At 38.7% G+C, this 17,826-nt stretch overlaps 3 protein-coding genes across 3 annotated transcripts; 1 reads left to right on the top strand and 2 right to left on the bottom strand.

Annotated features, from left to right (window-relative positions):
- The first annotated feature begins 7,971 nt into the window (after positions 1-7,971).
- Positions 7,972-11,930, top strand: LOC126795394 (uncharacterized). Its single transcript, XM_050522237.1, has 8 exons — positions 7,972-8,150; positions 8,802-8,910; positions 9,000-9,057; positions 9,158-10,345; positions 10,505-10,710; positions 10,906-10,993; positions 11,637-11,708; positions 11,802-11,930. The coding sequence occupies exons 2-8, from the start codon at positions 8,804-8,806 to the stop codon at positions 11,928-11,930; spliced, it is 1,848 nt and encodes a 615-aa protein (XP_050378194.1). The 5' UTR covers positions 7,972-8,150; positions 8,802-8,803.
- Positions 11,931-12,754: 824 nt separating this feature from the next.
- On the bottom strand, positions 12,755-15,726 carry LOC126795393 (protein FAR1-RELATED SEQUENCE 5-like). Its single transcript, XM_050522236.1, has 2 exons — positions 14,123-15,726; positions 12,755-13,892 (listed from the first exon to the last, which is right to left on the bottom strand). Exons 1-2 carry the CDS (start codon positions 15,724-15,726, stop codon positions 12,755-12,757), a joined length of 2,742 nt encoding a protein of 913 aa, XP_050378193.1.
- Positions 15,727-17,034: 1,308 nt separating this feature from the next.
- LOC126794804 (subtilisin-like protease SBT2.5) lies at positions 17,035-17,826 on the bottom strand. The gene is made up of 3 exons (XM_050521585.1): positions 17,723-17,826; positions 17,431-17,578; positions 17,035-17,293 (listed from the first exon to the last, which is right to left on the bottom strand). Exons 1-3 carry the CDS (start codon positions 17,797-17,799, stop codon positions 17,231-17,233), a joined length of 288 nt encoding a protein of 95 aa, XP_050377542.1. The 5' UTR covers positions 17,800-17,826; the 3' UTR covers positions 17,035-17,230.

The following is a 17,826-nucleotide window of genomic DNA, read 5'->3' as shown; positions in this document are numbered from 1 at the left end:
ACAAGAGCGATGACGGCGAAGAGGAGATGGGAGATGAATGACGCTGGGATGGAGGTCGCGGTCTGAAGGCTGCAACTCCAAATTCAATACCCTATCATCATCGAGATCTTCTCTTCTTTACCCAAACCTGGTTGCCCCCCTTTACTCATCATCCATTCAGCATCACAACCGCCGCCACCCTCTACTGCGTCTAATCATGTTTTTTGTGTTTCTCTATTGTTCGTCTTCTGGCAAACCCCTCCCCATATTTGCCGCCACCTCCCTCATGGCATCATCCTCGCCCTGCCACCCCTCGCTGCCTTCGACTTGTGAAGATATAAGAAATTTAATGTGGCCCAAACATAGATTAAATAATTTATGAAATCTATTAGACCTCACTCGCGAGTTTTCCGCCGAATTGGAGATTGATCTCAAACAATCGGAAATTAGCTCCACGTGTTGAAGGAAACGGCTGGGATCCCCCGTGTAGATACACGACCCACGTATTGAATAACTTTTGTATATATATATACACAGAAATTCTTAGTTGCGGACGTCTGCACCGTCCCTACAGTGCGGATTCAGCAATTCCGATCAGTACAACCACACTCCCCTCCTCTCGGTGCTCTTGTCTGTGCCGGCCGGAGCTGCAGCGCCAGCCTACAGCGGCCAGAATCTCGAAATTTCAAGTTTTTGGGCACCGTGCAGAGAATTTGAGATTCCGGCCGCCGTAAGCCGGCACTGCAGCTCCGGCCGGCACAGACCGGAGCGCCGGGAGGAAAGGAGTGCGGTTGTAATAGTCGGTGTCTATATCGATTTCCATCTGTTTGAGGCTTTGAGCTAGTATCTTGCAAATGATTGGTATGCATATGAGCACCATATATATATATATATATATATATATATATATATCTATGGGCTGATTTAGAATTATCAAATGAAATTGGTCGATCTTCACTGTATTGTGAGTTGCATCTGAATTGAAAATCATGAGCTGCAAAATGCATGGGAAGTTCCCTGAAAACCACACTAGCGCTAGAGAGCTCAACAAATTGACAAATTTACATGCCGCCTCCATGCATTTGGAAAATTGATAAAACATGCATGCAATACAAAGGTCCCTCTCCACTTTGACAATAATTAGATTCCAGAATCGATTTGTAAGATCATTGATCAGGCATGTGTACACATCAATGGTTTTATTCACTTATTCTGTGTTTATCCATTTTGGTCACAAAACATATGCATGCAATGTTAGCACATGGCCTTCATATGTTAAGAAACCCAGTATCTAATCTTGGATATATGCCACTGGATGTGAGGATAAGAAAATGCAACAGCTAGATTAGAAAGCTAGCTAGAAGTGCCAGTGGGATAGCAAGAATGTCACATAGGAATTGAATTTAAGATCTAAATTGACCTCTTTTATGAATAAGATCAGATCTAAGATAGGGTTGAGATGCTTAAATCCCTTTCCAGTTAAGCTCCTTTAACTTATTCTTGCTTTAACCTGCTTAAAGATAAGCCTAATTGGCTTATTATTGCCTTGAGGTGCTTAAGGGACAACCCGCTTTCTATATCCCATTAAATATCACTCAAAATCCAAGGTGTACAAAACTGATTGATTCCAAAATATGGAGCATATGCCAATTCATATAAAGGTATCAATTAGTTTATGAATATAATCTGATATATCAGAAGCTATGAGGAAGCAGGAGGATCTGGTTTTTGGTACTAGAGCTCAAGTGCCTAAGATATGGAGTCCCCAGTCCCCACCATTAATGTGACTAATAATGTTAATTTCACCACATGCATAACATTGTGTCCTATCATGGTGATCTATAAAAGGGCTTCTAAGCCAATCCTTTCTTCAACGAACCAAACCAATGAGATCTGAGAGTTAGATAGAGAAGCTGAGGTACGGTGAACCTCATACATGCAAGGCATTGGTTGATCACTCTCCCTCAAGGGCTTATCGCATGGTGAAGTATAATATCCTAGGTCGTTCTTAGTTTTTAAGGGAGACTTGGGGTGTTTACACAAGGCTGTGGAGCCTGCGAGGGGGAATGACCAAGCTTTTTGCCTTAATATAGTGCAGCTTCTTTCTCTAGATGATTCAAATGAAGGTGCTGCAAGGCACTTTCGTTAACTCCCCCCCCCCCCCCCCCCCCAAAGGGCTTCTAGCAATGCTAGAGATGGCAAGCTCAGAGCTCTTAGGGGAAGTTAACAAAAAGTGTCTTGATTGATGTTATTGCAGGCAAGTTATGTATTGCTTTTGATACAACTGGCGATCGGGGTCATGACTTGAGCTTACAAATGTTGAGGGAAAACTCCAATGCACTTTCGTTAACTCTCCCTCAAGGGCTTCTAGCAATGCCGGAAGACATTTGGCAAGCTTGAAGCTGTTAGGGAGAGTTAACCAAAAGTGTCTTGATATTGATATATAGTGTCTGCCACGTATTTACGTCATTTGATGTTCAGGACGAAGAGGTCTTTGAATTTAGTTTTTCTCTATCTTGGAAAGAAGGATGTGCTGATGCATTCTGTTTTGGAACCTCGCTAGCTCTATATCTCAGGTTAATTAGTGGGAAGATATCGATCATATATACACAGACTTACTTATGGTTATCAATCAAGATGCATTGCTGTCTATATCATGTATATGCATATATATGGTACTTAAACTATATATGACATACCCGGTATAAGAAATGCTAGAATAACCGAGTTTGTTCACTTGATGCAGCAGTACATGACTCGAGCTCAGAAATATTGATCTAAAGTACTCCAGGGCACTTTCGTTAACTCTCCCTCAAGGAATTCTAGCAATGCCTAAACATATGTATATGGCAAGCTAGGAGTGTTTGTGGGGAGTTAACAAAAAGTGTCTTATATTATTACACTCCAATATATAATACATATTCCATGCCATGATCACGACTCAATTAGCTCGATCAGAGACCTTTATGGCTTTATTTGAATTTGCTTTCAGAAAGCACTATCTCAGGATAGTGGAAAGCTATATATATAATACCTAATCTGCATGTATATATTTAGTCAAGATAAATAGTACTTGCGCGTGTCAATTCTGGTTCCGGATTGCTGCTGATTATCCAGAACGGTGATATTTAATCTGATTGTGGAGGGCCTTGGTACTCAATATATATAAACCTCGGATGTGAACTTTACAATTTATGGTAGATACTAGTCTCTGCATGTATGTACAATTCACCAAGAGAATCTCCAGTAATTGTATAAATTAAGGTGACCTAAGCTAAGGTAGCTCAACATTCGCGAATACGTTCAACTATTATTTACATTTTACACCTGGCTCGATCAAGTTCAAGTAGTATATTCAACTAATTGAACCCCCACTTAAAATTGAGCGATCTCTGAGATCGACAATGAGCAAGCTGTCCGTATTTTAGGAGTAATGCTAATTGAACGGAAACAAATTTGTTGATCACAATTCATTTATTCACCGTGTGTCTATTCTTTTAAACTCATGACATGTACCCAATTGCTCAATTATTATTTAAATTGTGAGTTGAGAAAAAACACATGTCATGAGTTTAGAAGGATGTGCACAAAGTGAGTAAATAGAGAGTGATACAAATTTGTTTCCCCAATTGAACCACCTTTTTAGTGAACTACATTCCGCCCATCTTATGTGGAAGTTGATATGGCATAACCATATCATCAAATCTTAATTTATATATTTTCCTTTGTATATTTTCAATCCCTATGTTTCAGTAAATCTGATCCTATTTTCTTTCATCACACTATCATACTTTTCTTCGAATTTCTCCCCCATCCTCCGTCCTCCCATCCATACAATTCCACTTCACTGAACATCAACTTATTCACCTCCTCTTCAACAATATATATCGGTCTAAGGTACGGTTGAGAGCTAGCTATATCTTCTTCTTCGCCCATCATATATAATTATGTATGACCGTATCAATTTTTGTGAATCAAATTCACTCCCCAACCCCAACCCTAATTCCAAACATGATTTCGTAATCACGAAAAGAAAAATTAACGATGAATAGATTAATGGACACAACCTTTAACAATGATGTTTTGCGAGGAAAAAAGAAATGATAAATTCCTCCTATGGTACCTGATGTTTGGCTACTTGGATAATTTAGTACCTGATGTATGAAAACGAACAATTTGGTACCTAAAGTTCTCAAATTTAGGCCATGTTGGTACTTATGCCAATTTTGATCATATTTTCAGGGTTATTTCCGTCATCTTATCTCTATTTTACTTCATTTTTTCATAATACCTCCAAATTGCTCTAAATTATCACTAAAAATTTGATAACTCATCCACTTAGTATCTGTGATGATTTACGTATATAATTTTTCATAATGTAGCTATCAATCTAAATTAATTTTAATTATAAATAATTTAAAATATATATTTTAATAAAATTTTACAATTGCATAAAGGCAATTTATTTCCTTTGCATAAAATAATTAGGATACAATAAGTATATTAAGAACAAAAAAATATATTTTCGATATATGCGAAGTAGATGCTAAGTGGAGTAAATATATCAATTTAATTATCTCCAAAGAGAGGCAATTATAGGAAGAAATGAAAAAAAATGTGAATTTAATGAGTTTAAGGCTATAATGACGAAAATAACCCTAAATTATGATAGAGGTAACAAAATGGCTTACAAATGAGAACTTCAGGTACCAAATTGTCCATTTTCATACATCAGGTACTAAATTGTCTAAGTAACCATATTTTAGGTACCACATGATGAATTAACCCAAAAAGAAACCAAATAAAGAAAGATGATCGGAATGCAAAAAAAAAAAAGACAATTCAAACTTGGAGGAAAATAAAATCATGAAAACCAAAAAAGTTAAAAGATACAAAAGAAATATAACATAAAATCTAGAAATTAAGATTTGATGATGTGGTTATGTCATATCAGTTGCCACATAAGGTGGGCTGAAGATGGTTCACTAAAAAAGTGGTTCATTTACCATTACTCGTATTTTAGTGTCTGGCAGCACTCCATCTTGGGCTAGGAATGGTTGGCACGGCCTGAACTTCTTCTTCTTCTCCTAGGAATGCATCACACGGCCTTTTCTCTTCCTTGTTCTTTTAGAAATAAGTCGCGGCTTCTCTTCTTCTACACCATCTAGAATTTGTCTTTCTTGAAAAAAATCAACAAGTTAGACATAGGAAAGAACGAGAATATGAAAGTAGAGTCCTAGTCAAGTAAAAAAATCATATCTCAATATGAATTTCCAATACTTAGCAAGTTTTCTTCATCAAATCACACATATTCGAATTAAGCTTAATCTAAACACTTATTCTAATAAAATGAACTAAAACACACTAACGAAGAAGTAACTAAGAGTAAGAATATGACATATAATAATTAAAAATGTCACACTTTGTGCTCATATCACCTTGGAGATGGAAAATTTAGTCTCTCATAAAGTATTTGCAATTATTAAATGACAAAAAAACGGTAAAAATGGATGAAGACGAACATAAGATAGGGAATTTTCTATAGTACTGGGCGGTTTCCCATACTAAGGAATTTGTAAATATTTAGGACCATCAGATCGCTAATATATTTTAAAATATGTAACTTGTAAAATATAGACGAAACAAATGGATTTGCCCGAGTGGCCCCATAACGTAGAGCCAGGAGCATATCTAGAAGCAGACGCAAAGAGAGCATAGCCGGCTAGAGATTAGCATATCTATATTCACCAGTTGTGGTGCATTAATAGCAGGGATATCGCATGTAGCATATTTACCCCTTAACATATTTTAAACAATAATTTTGACAACAAAATTAGATGTAATTGTATGCCTGATTGATTTATTTTTTTCCTTATTTTGCGTAATTTCTTTTTGTATTCACAATTGACAATTTTGTTTATCTTTTTTTTTCTTTTAATAAGACTCAACTAATTAATATTAACTAACAATCTACACATAAACAAAATCAATCTCTAAAATGTCTTGAGTGAAACTATGAGACCTCCGTTTCTTTCGGAGGGTTCTCGAGAGACAAACCCAGTGGCGAAGCCACATTGGTGCCTACTAGTTCATGTGCACTAATAGGTACATATATTTTTACAATTATAAATGGACAATGTTAATGGTTTGGTGTAGAGGTATGTCATCTTTCTTGCATTGTTATAGTCCCTGGTTCTAGTCTTGCAAGTTGCAACTGGCATGTTTTTATTTTTTGTTCTTACTAGTTTTAGCTTTTGTTTTCTTCTCTTGTCAAGTGACCTTTCAAGTTTTATTTATAAATCTATCCTCTATTTTTTTCTTTCTTATCTTACATTGAATTATTTGTCATGAATAAAAATTAATTTTTGCTTGTTCAAATTGTAAATGTTACAGTGATGCAAGATCTTATCAAGTTAACATGGTAGATATATATACACATAATCTCTTTCTTGTACACTAGTAAACCTAAATTTCTGGCTCCGCTACTAGACAAACTCATCTAGGGTTTTGAGATATGGCGGCGGCGGTTTAACGGTTCCAGGCCAGGCAACATAGGCGACATGCAATGCAGCGGATTCGTTGCTCTCCAATGAAGAGTGCCGCAGCTACAATGAGATATGGCTAACTGCTGATCGATCATGACACAAAAGGAGCGAGCTGCATGCATGAAGATGGACTAGATATATAGTTAGTTAATTTCCCTTTCGTTGCACCCAATCGATCGAGCTTGGCCTTTCATCACATGATTCAAAACCAGGTTTGCCGCAGCGTATAATTAAAATCGTGGTGATTATTGTGATCAAGTGGTCCTGGTCCTTGTACGTTAATATATTGCAGCAATCATGATATATATTCAAATCAATCTCTCCATTACAAGCTAAATTAAATGCTTATGTTTACTTTATCTGTAATGCAATATTGGAGTCTGCAACACTGAACCCATCGAGTGCAGTTTATCGATGTGTGAAAAGTAATAGAGGGAAAACAATATTCCCTCAATCACGTACGTAAATGAAGCTGACCAGCAAGAAAGTAAGTGCGGTGACCAGATCGCTGCCAATTATGGGTGCAAAGCACTAATAAGCGAATAAATTAAAGATGGAGGTGAATTGCACATGTGAATATGTGACAGCAGCTACTATTGAAGATGGGAGTACTGATAGTGATCGATGAAGCAGCACATGAGGTAGAGAAACCATGTCAGGCGAGTAGCGCAAACTTTGTTGAGAAATGGAAGGTGGTACGTACACAGCCATTTCTGCACTGATGCCTTCTAACCTAAACTGGATAAAGTGCTGATGCATAATACAAACTGCGAGTCATCGATCTCTGCCTATACCCTCATACGATTGTTATGTGACGTTCATGATCCATCAACACGTACTCTAGCTACATCTGCTTCAGTAGTACTATCAGTACCACTGCTTCTTCATCAGCGCCCGACCCGGGGTCCCCTCTTCACAAATCATACAACAAGATATGGAAAGGAATCTAATTTCCTGGCAATATTGCTAGCCCTAGATTGGACATGGCACGACTGCTTGTCTGTTTCTTTAGGAGGTGAATGTGAGACTGTGAGTAAAAGTGTGGCTAGTGCGAGTATTGGCCAGTGTAAGCAATGAGTTTCGTTGTTGTTGCAGTACTACTGTATTTTAGGGACCCAATCATTAACAACAGAAAGTTTTAGGGTTTTCTTTGGTCGAAATCAATTTAGATACAAATCAAATCCAACTAAGTTCTTGCAATCCAAATTTTTTAGATTTCCTACATTGTATAGGCAAGTTCTGGAAAGCACCGTTGCCGACCTGCACTCTTCTTTTGTCGTATTACGTGGCGCTCTATGATTGGCTGATAGACATGGGTCTCGTCTTTTTCTCCTCCACGGTCGTGCGGCGTCGCTGGCTTTTGTTTTTCGGCGCGGCTCGACAAGCCGAATTAGGAGGAGGGTAAGACAAAGAATCGGGCGATGGTAAAATTTTGGGATTGAGGTGTGTTGGAGAAGATTCGCACCATCCAAATAGTGAAAGGATAAACCTAATTTCATACTGAGATCCAGATCAGGGAGTCTGGGTATCTCTTTACCGGAGCAACTCGCCGATCTTGTATTCTGGTATTCGGAGAGCGCGTAGATTTCACCAGCGGAAGCTCGCGATTTTCGTCCAACTGTGAAGGTAATTGGTTTATCGATTTGTTGGTAGGAAGATACGCAACTAAGGTAGAGAGTAGTTCCTAAATTCCCTCTGATGATAATTAGGCATGATGAGGAACCGAAACAAATTCCTTTTTGTTTTTCAGCCCACAAATTGCTCTGACATTGTATACATGATTCTCTATCTCCTCACCTGCAATTAGAATTGAAGATATGTTTGTGAGCATTCGGTTTATTGATCATCATTTATTAGTAACTGCGTTTCCATTGTGATCCGAGACAATTTCATAATTTTGAGAAAAAAATTCTTCCAGGTCAGTTCTTAATTTAAAATCTAGAACGAATTTGTGTGCTTAATTTGGGGGATTCGTTGGATTAAGGAGTTCTTCTTAACTTCTTTAATCTGGTCTCTTTTGGGTAAGTTTCAGACTCCAATCGTGGTGGTGGTGGTGGTAGAGTGGTGTGAGATTGAAGTCTCGCAATGACTTATAAGTGCAATGAATTCAAAATCTTTTACTGGGAATCAACAATTTCCTGTTCTTTTCGCAAAGCATAAACTAAAAAATCCCAGAAAAACTCCACTTTTAAGAATTGAAGAAAATCCGAGGAAAATCTTATTTACAACAACTCTCAGCTCAAAAAGGAAGGTGTTGACAGTAAGTCTTCAATGCAGGTATGGCAGGGAAGAAAGGATTAACGGAGAAGGCGACGGCTTTGCAGAAAGGAAAGCGAGGGCGTGATGCGATTGAGAAGGAAGACACTATGTCAGCTGGAAAATCTAGGTAAGTTCATGTAATTGGTTGTACTTTAGTTTAGTCCTGAAACCCGATGAACTGATTCCAAAGTAAAGGTTATGCTAACTTGTAAATAGATTGACTGGTCAGAATGGTATTAGCGGAAAGCAGGAAGGTTCCTGCCCTGTTGGCAAGGTACCTTTACTAATTAATTAGGTGGTTTTTGTGATTTTGCCAATAATTGAGTTGTCCATATAGTAACTGGGCTATCATAGTAACTTTGTTGTTTATGCAGAAGATGATCCCATCGGCAGATGGATCATCATCCAATTGCCAAATGGAGATGGAAGCAGCAAATAATGGTGGTCACATTGATGGCGCCATAATATCAGCATGCGATCCAAAACAATTCAAACGTGTTGTGAAGGCCCTGTCTAAGGAAAAGATCAATGTAATTGTGGGGATGGGGTTTGGACCTGTTGATTCCTTTAGATGCAGCAAGCTGAACATGCCACTGTGCCGAATGTTGATTGAGAGGTTTGATGTGTTGGAGCAAACAATTAACATACATGGGCGGCACCTATCAATCACGGAGAAAGACTTCAATCGGCTGATGGGACTGAGTTGTCGTGGAATGGAAGTAGATCTTCATTGCTCAGATGTAGATGATGTTGTAGCCAAGTTAAAGACAAAGCTCCATGTGGAAGATGATGATATAAGCGTTGATAGGCTGAGGGATATTGTGTTGTCCTCACCTGATGAGGGGGAAATATTTATAGTGAGTTTTGCACTTTACGCACTCTCCATAATGTTCTGCCCATCCCCAACAGGTCACGTAGATCAACAGCTGCTAATACCTTTGAGGCACCCACAGGATATTAGAAGGAAAAACTGGTCTAGGTTTGCCTATAAGAAGCTGGTGGAGGGAGTGTTGTCTTATCAAAGAAGCAAAGGTTCTCATGTAGCTGGGTGCCTAGTTTTCCTGCAGCTATTCTACCTAAGTGTACTTGGTGAAAGAACCCTGATGATTCCTAGGATAGAAGGTCCTGTGAGGTCATTTGGTCGAAATGAGTGTAATAGGATCTACAAATGGATCGAAGGGCTCGGGGGATTCTATGCAACTGAAGGAATATGGGTTACAAAGAGACATACAACGGTTAGATCGACAACTAATTCAGGTTCTCGGGATTACAGCACCGGGTTGAAAACCAATTTGGTCGATGACGTTTCTGATTTGAAAAGGAACATGGCTGTGGTAAAAGATGGGGTAGAGAGATTGGAATCAATTGCGCGGCAGATGGGTCCAGACGTTGCTTACATGAGGAAGTCTTTGATGGAATTACATTTTTCTGTTTTGGAGAAATTTGGTGAAGGTATGGAGGATTTTGTTAGTGATGTCGAGACGGCTGTCCGCTTACACTTTGAAAAGTCTATATCTGGAACGCCGGTGGGCTGGGAAAATGAGACATCACATCCCGAATGTGTAAGTTAAAGTTTTATATTCGTCCATAGTTAGTGAGCAGATGATATGTAGATATTAAAAAAAAAATTATGTTGTAGGAAGCATTGCTTACTGAATATCACAATGAGATTTTTAATTCTGATAGCATGTAGTGCATGCCTTTTATGTATGTTATTGCAGAATGAAGGGACTGATACCTTACACAGAGACGGACTGCCTAAGACGAACATAGAAGTGCCGCAGGATCATGTGAAACCTACACCTACAGAGTTATGTAGTTTTGGTGGGAGTAAGTTTGGAAGCGTAGCCGATCTATCTCCGGAAGATAAGGATTTGATGGCGTACCTATTTAGCTTAAAGTCCCGCAGAGGCGATATTTTGGGAAGGTAGGTGGAATGTGGAAAGTGTTCAGAAATTAATTTGTATTATATATATGAATTTTTGTTTTACTATCAAGACCTGCGCACTTCCAATATACTAACAATTTATGGTGCATTGCTTGAATTACGATGAGATGATAATATATTGTATGGAATCTTACTTTTATACCATCTCACTGTCTATGTTTTCATATGTTGCAGCAGCAATGAAATTGGAAGATACAGTGGTTTCAGTGTTTCTATCTGGGACCTCAAGTGCCTGTCTGCCAAAAATTGTATCAGCAGTGAGGTAAGTCCTGATGCCTTATATATGTAGCTCTGGTATGTAACAAAACTAGTAATTGTAATCACAGGGCATGCATCGCTGCAAGGGTCATAAGGCACATGCCTAGAGACCCCAATGTTTGTCGGTAGAACCAGCACATATGTTGATAGGTAGATGTAATTTGGTGTATTTAATACTTTGTTAGAGTAAATATTAATTGAATCTCATCCTATAATGTTGATTAATAACCAATTCATTGATTCTATTTTTACATTAGTTTTCCATCTATCTCCATGCCTTTACTGATACTTAAATTAGATTGATATTGTTTCCATTAGCAACCCTAACAACACGTCGTACATGGTGTAGTAGTTCATTGCAGATCTGCAATTACCATTTCATTGTTAGTAATGCAAATATGAATACATGAGATAGTTAAAGATTAACTCAACCTACAAGTAAATGATAAACTAAGTCAAGTTTATTTTTCAGGTACCTGTATTGTTGAGTGATATCGTATTTAGCATATTGACACTGACACGTTATCTGTTCTTATTTTCTGTATTCAAAATGACGCTTTGAATTAAAAATTTAAATACTTGACATGCATACGAGTAACACAACCCTCATTTGATGGGTGGACTCATATGCTGCATTGTGTATGCAGGTTATAAACTTGATGGGAGCGTATTGCTTTGCTAATACTGATGACCTCTGGTTTTTGCCGACTTTTTTCTCCGTATGACGTGTAGTTGGTTAAGTAACACTGAAATATGATTTATTTGCCATACCGCATGATCTTTCAAAATATGAACATGAAACTGTGATGCAGGAGCGTGCACAAGAAGCTGTACCGGAAACTCATGTTGAATCCCACATAGCATCCACCATTGCCTTATGCAATCTACGAAAATTACATGGCCAGCTACATGCTTGTAACAAGGTTGTTACATTTAGATGATATTGTTATTTGTTGTCGATGAATAAAATAAAACCTCAACTATACAGATTGACATTTTTCTCGTAAACGTAAAAGAAAAAAATAAAATAAAACCTCAACTATACAGATTGACATTTTTCTCGTTCCATCCGTACTTTGAAATAACCCAGTTATACGAAATTAACACAGATAACGATGCTGAATATGATGTTGTCTATGAAACTGATTATGATGTTCTCTATGAAACTACAAACAGAACAATGTACATTTGATACTGGGTTTAAAGGTCATGTAAGAGAAAGGCCACATTATTTTATTTCAAGCAATTTAATTTTGCCCAATTTTTTTTCTGTTGGCTGTTAGATAAACAGATTAACATTTTAAGAAACTTCAGGCCCAAACTTCATATCCAACGTACCTACAATTTTTCCTTAACACAACCAGGTACTGCTAATTCATACTACACCCTAAATCTACCTATTCCATAAGCTCCATTCATAGTCAAACATGTATATAATTGATGGAACTGGTAATGACGATACGTGCTTCCAACGTGCAAATTGACAGTTCTGGGAAACAGACAGTAGCAACAAAGTGGACATTGGTCACAATAATGAAGGACTATCATTCTATCAGATCGTCCTATAATTGGTTACAAAATAGTAATGTTTTAGCATAGGTTACCCTAACAAAATACACATTCACATGATATAGCAAAAATTGGTTCAGACACTAACTAGATAACAGAATAACTGAAGAATGACCCTAAATATCAGTGTGAATGTGGTGACCTGTTTCCAGTACTTGGGAGGCCGGGCATATCACTGTTCACCGTGTTCAACCTACTAAGCAATTGGATCCCCAGACCCGGAAACTTGGGAGTTCAAATCAGGAAGAAAATTAATTTCAGGTCGATAACCATCAAAGTCCTGAATATGGGCAGGTGGCCTTGCAGTGGCTACCGTGGGAGGGCGAACATTACATCTCAAAGACATAGACCTCTGTATTCCAAATGAATTCTCAAACAATGGAATATCTGCCATGTGTTGATCAACATTCTCATTCTGCTTATCCTTAAGTGAAGGACATCTTTGTTTATTGTGACCGGTCTGATGGCAGGCAGAACATCTACGACCGGACTCCTCCTTGTCTCCTTTATCGTTGTTCCGGTGTGTGCCTTTCATTTGGGCAACAACGGGATCCCTCACAACGTTCTCGTTGTCTTCAACAATCAGTCTTGGTTTTTTAGGAAACCTAAACTGTATTGATTCTTCTTCAAGCTTAGTTAAAATTGCCATCCCCTTCTCAAACCCCTCATGCGTATTGGCAAAGTTTAAACAAGCTCTCTTTGCAGCTTGTGCTAGAGTTAAGAACCTTGATGGCTTAAACCCATTGCCTTGGTCTTCATAACATGTCTTGTCCAGTGGTCTCCTCCCACTGGATTTCTTCCACCTCTCACAAATCAGTGATTTTGGATATTCTCGGACCCCTTCCGATTTCAGGACGCAAAATATGTGTGCACACGGTATGCCATCAGATTCGTAAAGCTGACATGAGCACGAGTATGACTCTTCCACATTATTCGCAGCATTGCATGCAATGTATTGCACAGCCCATCGCCTACTTCGTTTGCTGTATTGAGTGACATACACCATCAGATTTTGTGAATCCCAGTCAGGAATTCTGCAATCAATAATAAAACTTTTCTCAAAATCCATCTGAGTTCGGATAACAAGATAAATGTCGTCTGTGAAGGTCTTGAATACAAATTCCTCCATATCAGTCAAATGAGTGGCATATTCTCTGATGTGGTTTTTGGACTTGAAATTATCATACATGACCCTGTCCCTCAAACGGCCAACACATCTTTGATACCTTGGTATGAAGTCAACCAATGTTGTGAATTTGCTGAGAATTATTTTGCACGTATGGTTCATGCCCTCACAACGTTGGGTTGTGCAAATCCCAGCGTACCAATTACCCCTGCAATTTCAACAGTATGGTTTTCAGCTAATGGTACTGACATTATTAAGATGGACTGTCCACACAATACACACCAATTTCAAAATAACCAAAAATTAATGATTCATTCACTAGCACATAACTCAATTACCCCTATGTTTGTAACCAACAATATGGGTGATTATGTGCCAGTTCAAACTTTAAATTTATCCATGCCAAACTATGAATGAAAGCACGAATGTTAATAATACCTGCAGAATGCCTCTGCCCATTTCTTCCGCTTCTCGTATAATGAATCCAGCCACGAGTTGTTCTCCAACTTATGTTTCCTTACCATATTGTCCCACTCACTCTGCCATTCATCGATACTGTAAGAGGTGTATATCAACTTCCCTAGAGTTTTTTGCACTTCGGTTTCCTTTATATTTTGCCCCACATTTCTGCCTATGTGCCACGCACAAAGCCTGTGCTTTGTTCCAGGCATGTGCTTATCAATAGCATTTTGCATAGACTCGCAACCATCAGTGACCACTGATTTTGGCTTCACGTTATTCATGCATTCCAAAAACTTCCCAAGCACCCAATCATACATGGCCTTCTTTTCGTTACACACCAAAGCACAAGCAAACACCACTGTCGCTCGGTGATTGTTCGCACCGACAAACAATACAAGCGGCATGCCATATACATTAGTTTTGTAAGTGGCATCTATTACCACAACATCACCGTACAATTGATAATCAAGTAGTGAATGGGTGTCCCTCCAGAAAAGTCCGGCTAATCTCTTTTTTGAATCTCGGATGTATCTACAGAAAAATCTCTCCTCCTCACTTCCTCTTATTCGCAACCAGTTCATGGCAGCTTCAGCGTCTCCAAACACCGTCTTGGTTATACGCAGCTCCGCCAACTTGTTGTACAGGTCCTTCAACATAAAGCCAACAAATTCTCTGCCCCCTGCTTGTTGAACTAGATAATTAAATGCTGCACTTGTGTTAACATTAGCATCCCCTAGTGCTTCCACTTCCAATATGTCTTGCATTGTCACCTTGCGGTTCGATCGTAGGAAATGCTTCTCGAATATATCAGCCAGGTTGTGGTTGTGTGTGGTGACGAATCTTGTCACCTGGTACTTTCCCTTCTCCCTCAGCAGCTTAATGGCCATAAATGCTTTACAATTGGTCCTGCTGTATTTTCGGTCCCTTCCAACAGTCTTCTTCGCCTTAACAAGTCGGGGGCCTCGGTTTTTATCATTCTCGTCACCCTCACTGCCCTCTTCTTCACATGCGTCAGCATCTTCTCCATAAACATCGTCCCTCTTACCCTTAATTTTTCGGACACATGTCCCTTGTTTTGAGCACGCCCATGCCCTCCTCGTTATCGTCTCAACACCGTCATACACCTTACTGTCCAGTTTCCACCTCTTCTTGCTGAAACCCACCATGAAAGCGTAATAGGAGTAGAACTTCTCTGCCTCGTCAACACTCTCGAAAAGGATGTTGTCGAAGTCTTTAATACATAGAGCCCCCAAATCCTTATTCTTCAACATCGAAAACCAGTCGGACTCGTCTGTAAGATCTGGACAAAAATCTTCAATACGATACCCACTTCCACAACCATCACCTGTTCCATTTTCTTTGTCCCCTCCGCCTTTAGGCCCCACTGTTTGTTCTCCCATTCCAGTATAGCCGCCTTCAGTATCCAACAATTCAGCCACTCTGCTGTTTTTCTGCTCTTCCGCCTCAGTGACATCGACATTAGAATTCGCGGACCGCTTATGGAATTTCTTCTCGGAAAATCGAAGACCGCCGTCGCGGTCAGCCTTTTCAACCATTTCAACACTCATCTCCTCGGTCATGCTGACAATGCCAACCTGATTTACAATAATCTAATTCAGAACAACACTATATCAACATACTCAAGCAAATACATTCTGATATCACTAGTTATAGATTGATTAACACTGACATTAACGACTTTACGTTAACAAAATCAGACAATTTCATTGATTCATAGTTGCTTACCGTTCACTGAGGTTTCCACAAGATTGGTGAGATGATTAACAATTCAACATTTCTACAGCGATGGGAGGGTGAACATATTCGACCACATTTCCTCAACTTGGGGTACCTTGGACGGCGGGGGCAGCTCTTTGAAGATGAACGAGATGGCAACCAATCCAGATCTGAATCTAACAATTTTTTAACCTCAATTTTAATCTTTTTGTTGACTTGTGAATCTTCCCCTGCACACTTCTATTACCCTTTTACTCTAATACGAATACAGAATTACCAAATTGAGTCGGCTAGATCGAGCCGCGTCGGAAAATTAAAGCCGTGACTATGCACCAATCACGGACGGCCACGTAATAAGACATAATAGAAGTGTAGCTGGATAACGGTGCATTCCAGCCGTTTCCCATTGTATATACAAAAAATGTACTCTATCATTTCTATTCAAGAGATGATGACCAATTGCAGACATTGTTACGCCAAAAAGCAATGCTACGATGAAATTAGTAGGACAATATAATTATTTGTTACACAATTCACGCAATTCATCTTCATGATGAGAACTTCAGACCAGCAAACTCCTTATCCTTGCTAGCCGGTGGATTCGTTCTAATCGATTGAGCTTCCGCGCGTCTACGTGACTCTCATTGAACATATCAAGGGTAAGGAAACCAGGAAATTAAGTGAGCTCATAATAATAGTAAGAGCTAAAAGAGGTTAAAGAGCAATATATGAGAAAGGAGAAACTATCATATATATATATATATATATGTACCATTTATCAAGGGGTCTTCTCAAATCTCAACCGATATTTACTAAAGACAGTGGATGCATATATGTGAGAAAATTAAAACGATAATTAACAGGATGGTGTAATCAGATAGGTGATCGGAAACTCATTGTCAGAATCATGGGTGAATATATGTGGTGAATAGTACTACAGCTCATTAGCAAGTCATATAACAAAGAGAGAGCCCATCAATATCCTTAGACAGTGATGCATCTCTGATGCAGATCAAATCATCACCATTCAAATTTCATAAAATTGAATTTTGTGATCCTCATTACACATATTTCTCCATTTTCTTGGTCTTTATTTTTTTTACACACACATAGAAATTGATCTGCATAGTTTGCAGTTTTGCATGTTAGAATTTTCCTCCTTAGATAGACTACTACGATATATATTACATAATAATGATGGTATAATGACAGCAAGCTGATCATTAAATCAAATACACACGTCTCATACTTCCTTGATCTAAACTGCATCCGAACCCATTACACATTCACACGTACTGGTCGCCATCGATCTCTATAACTCTCTACTGAACTTAGCCTTGTCCCTTGTTAAGCAATCTCTTGATTTTTCTCCACCAATCTCACTCCCTTTGCAGATCTAAGCTTACTCGCCTGTCAAGTGTATTCAAAGCAAGAACTGATGGTGAGTTTGATTATGAATTAGAACCCCAGAAAAGAGGAAATGCAATCAATTCAATCAATACTTCGCAGTGTATTATATAAATGTGTATGTGTATAATTAAATTGACCTGGTCCTCGTCAATTTCCACAGCAAAGCCATCAACAATAACCAGGGACATTGTCCTCCTGTAAGTTCCTGGTTCGAGGGTGCTTTCCAAAAGCTCATCATGCTTCCGGCTCAGGTACAGATCCAGCTCATCTGACGTCCCTTTCTTTCTTCCATAAATATATACATACAATCATCATGAAGAAGATACAATATTAGTAGTGATTAAATTGCAGGAAGAAGAAATGGAATCACATAAACGACGTTAATTAAGAGTAGCAAAATAATCAGTGAATTGAAATTGTATGACTGACTGTTCAGATCGAAGGCGAGCGTATTGTGGATCATAGTTCATGAAAACGAAGTACGGTTCGCTCTTCGTATTTTCCATCCGCCTAGCTAGTTCTTTCGATCTACT

Source organism: Argentina anserina, chromosome 5 (assembly GCF_933775445.1).
Source record: "Argentina anserina chromosome 5, drPotAnse1.1, whole genome shotgun sequence".
Taxonomy (NCBI): Eukaryota; Viridiplantae; Streptophyta; class Magnoliopsida; order Rosales; family Rosaceae; genus Argentina; species Argentina anserina.
This window is presented reverse-complemented; position numbering and strand designations above follow the sequence as displayed.

What these genes read in the sequence shown, in the direction of transcription:
- LOC126795394 (XM_050522237.1), top strand. Translation starts at nt 8,804, where the DNA reads ATGGCAGGGAAGAAAGGATTAACGGAGAAGGCGACGGCTTTGCAGAAA. An exon ending in GTTCCTGCCCTGTTGGCAAG is followed by an intron (nt 9,058 to 9,157) that starts GTACCTTTACTA and finishes TTGTTTATGCAG; the next exon opens with AAGATGATCCCATCGGCAGA. An exon ending in AGAGGCGATATTTTGGGAAG is followed by an intron (nt 10,711 to 10,905) that starts GTAGGTGGAATG and finishes CATATGTTGCAG; the next exon opens with CAGCAATGAAATTGGAAGAT.
- LOC126795393 (XM_050522236.1), bottom strand. Translation starts at nt 15,726, where the DNA reads ATGACCGAGGAGATGAGTGTTGAAATGGTTGAAAAGGCTGACCGCGAC. An exon ending in TGGGCAGAGGCATTCTGCAG is followed by an intron (nt 13,893 to 14,122) that starts GTATTATTAACA and finishes TTGAAATTGCAG; the next exon opens with GGGTAATTGGTACGCTGGGA.
- LOC126794804 (XM_050521585.1), bottom strand. Translation starts at nt 17,799, where the DNA reads ATGGAAAATACGAAGAGCGAACCGTACTTCGTTTTCATGAACTATGAT. An exon ending in GCTCGCCTTCGATCTGAACA is followed by an intron (nt 17,579 to 17,722) that starts GTCAGTCATACA and finishes TATTTATGGAAG; the next exon opens with AAAGAAAGGGACGTCAGATG. An exon ending in TGGAAATTGACGAGGACCAG is followed by an intron (nt 17,294 to 17,430) that starts GTCAATTTAATT and finishes TACACTTGACAG; the next exon opens with GCGAGTAAGCTTAGATCTGC.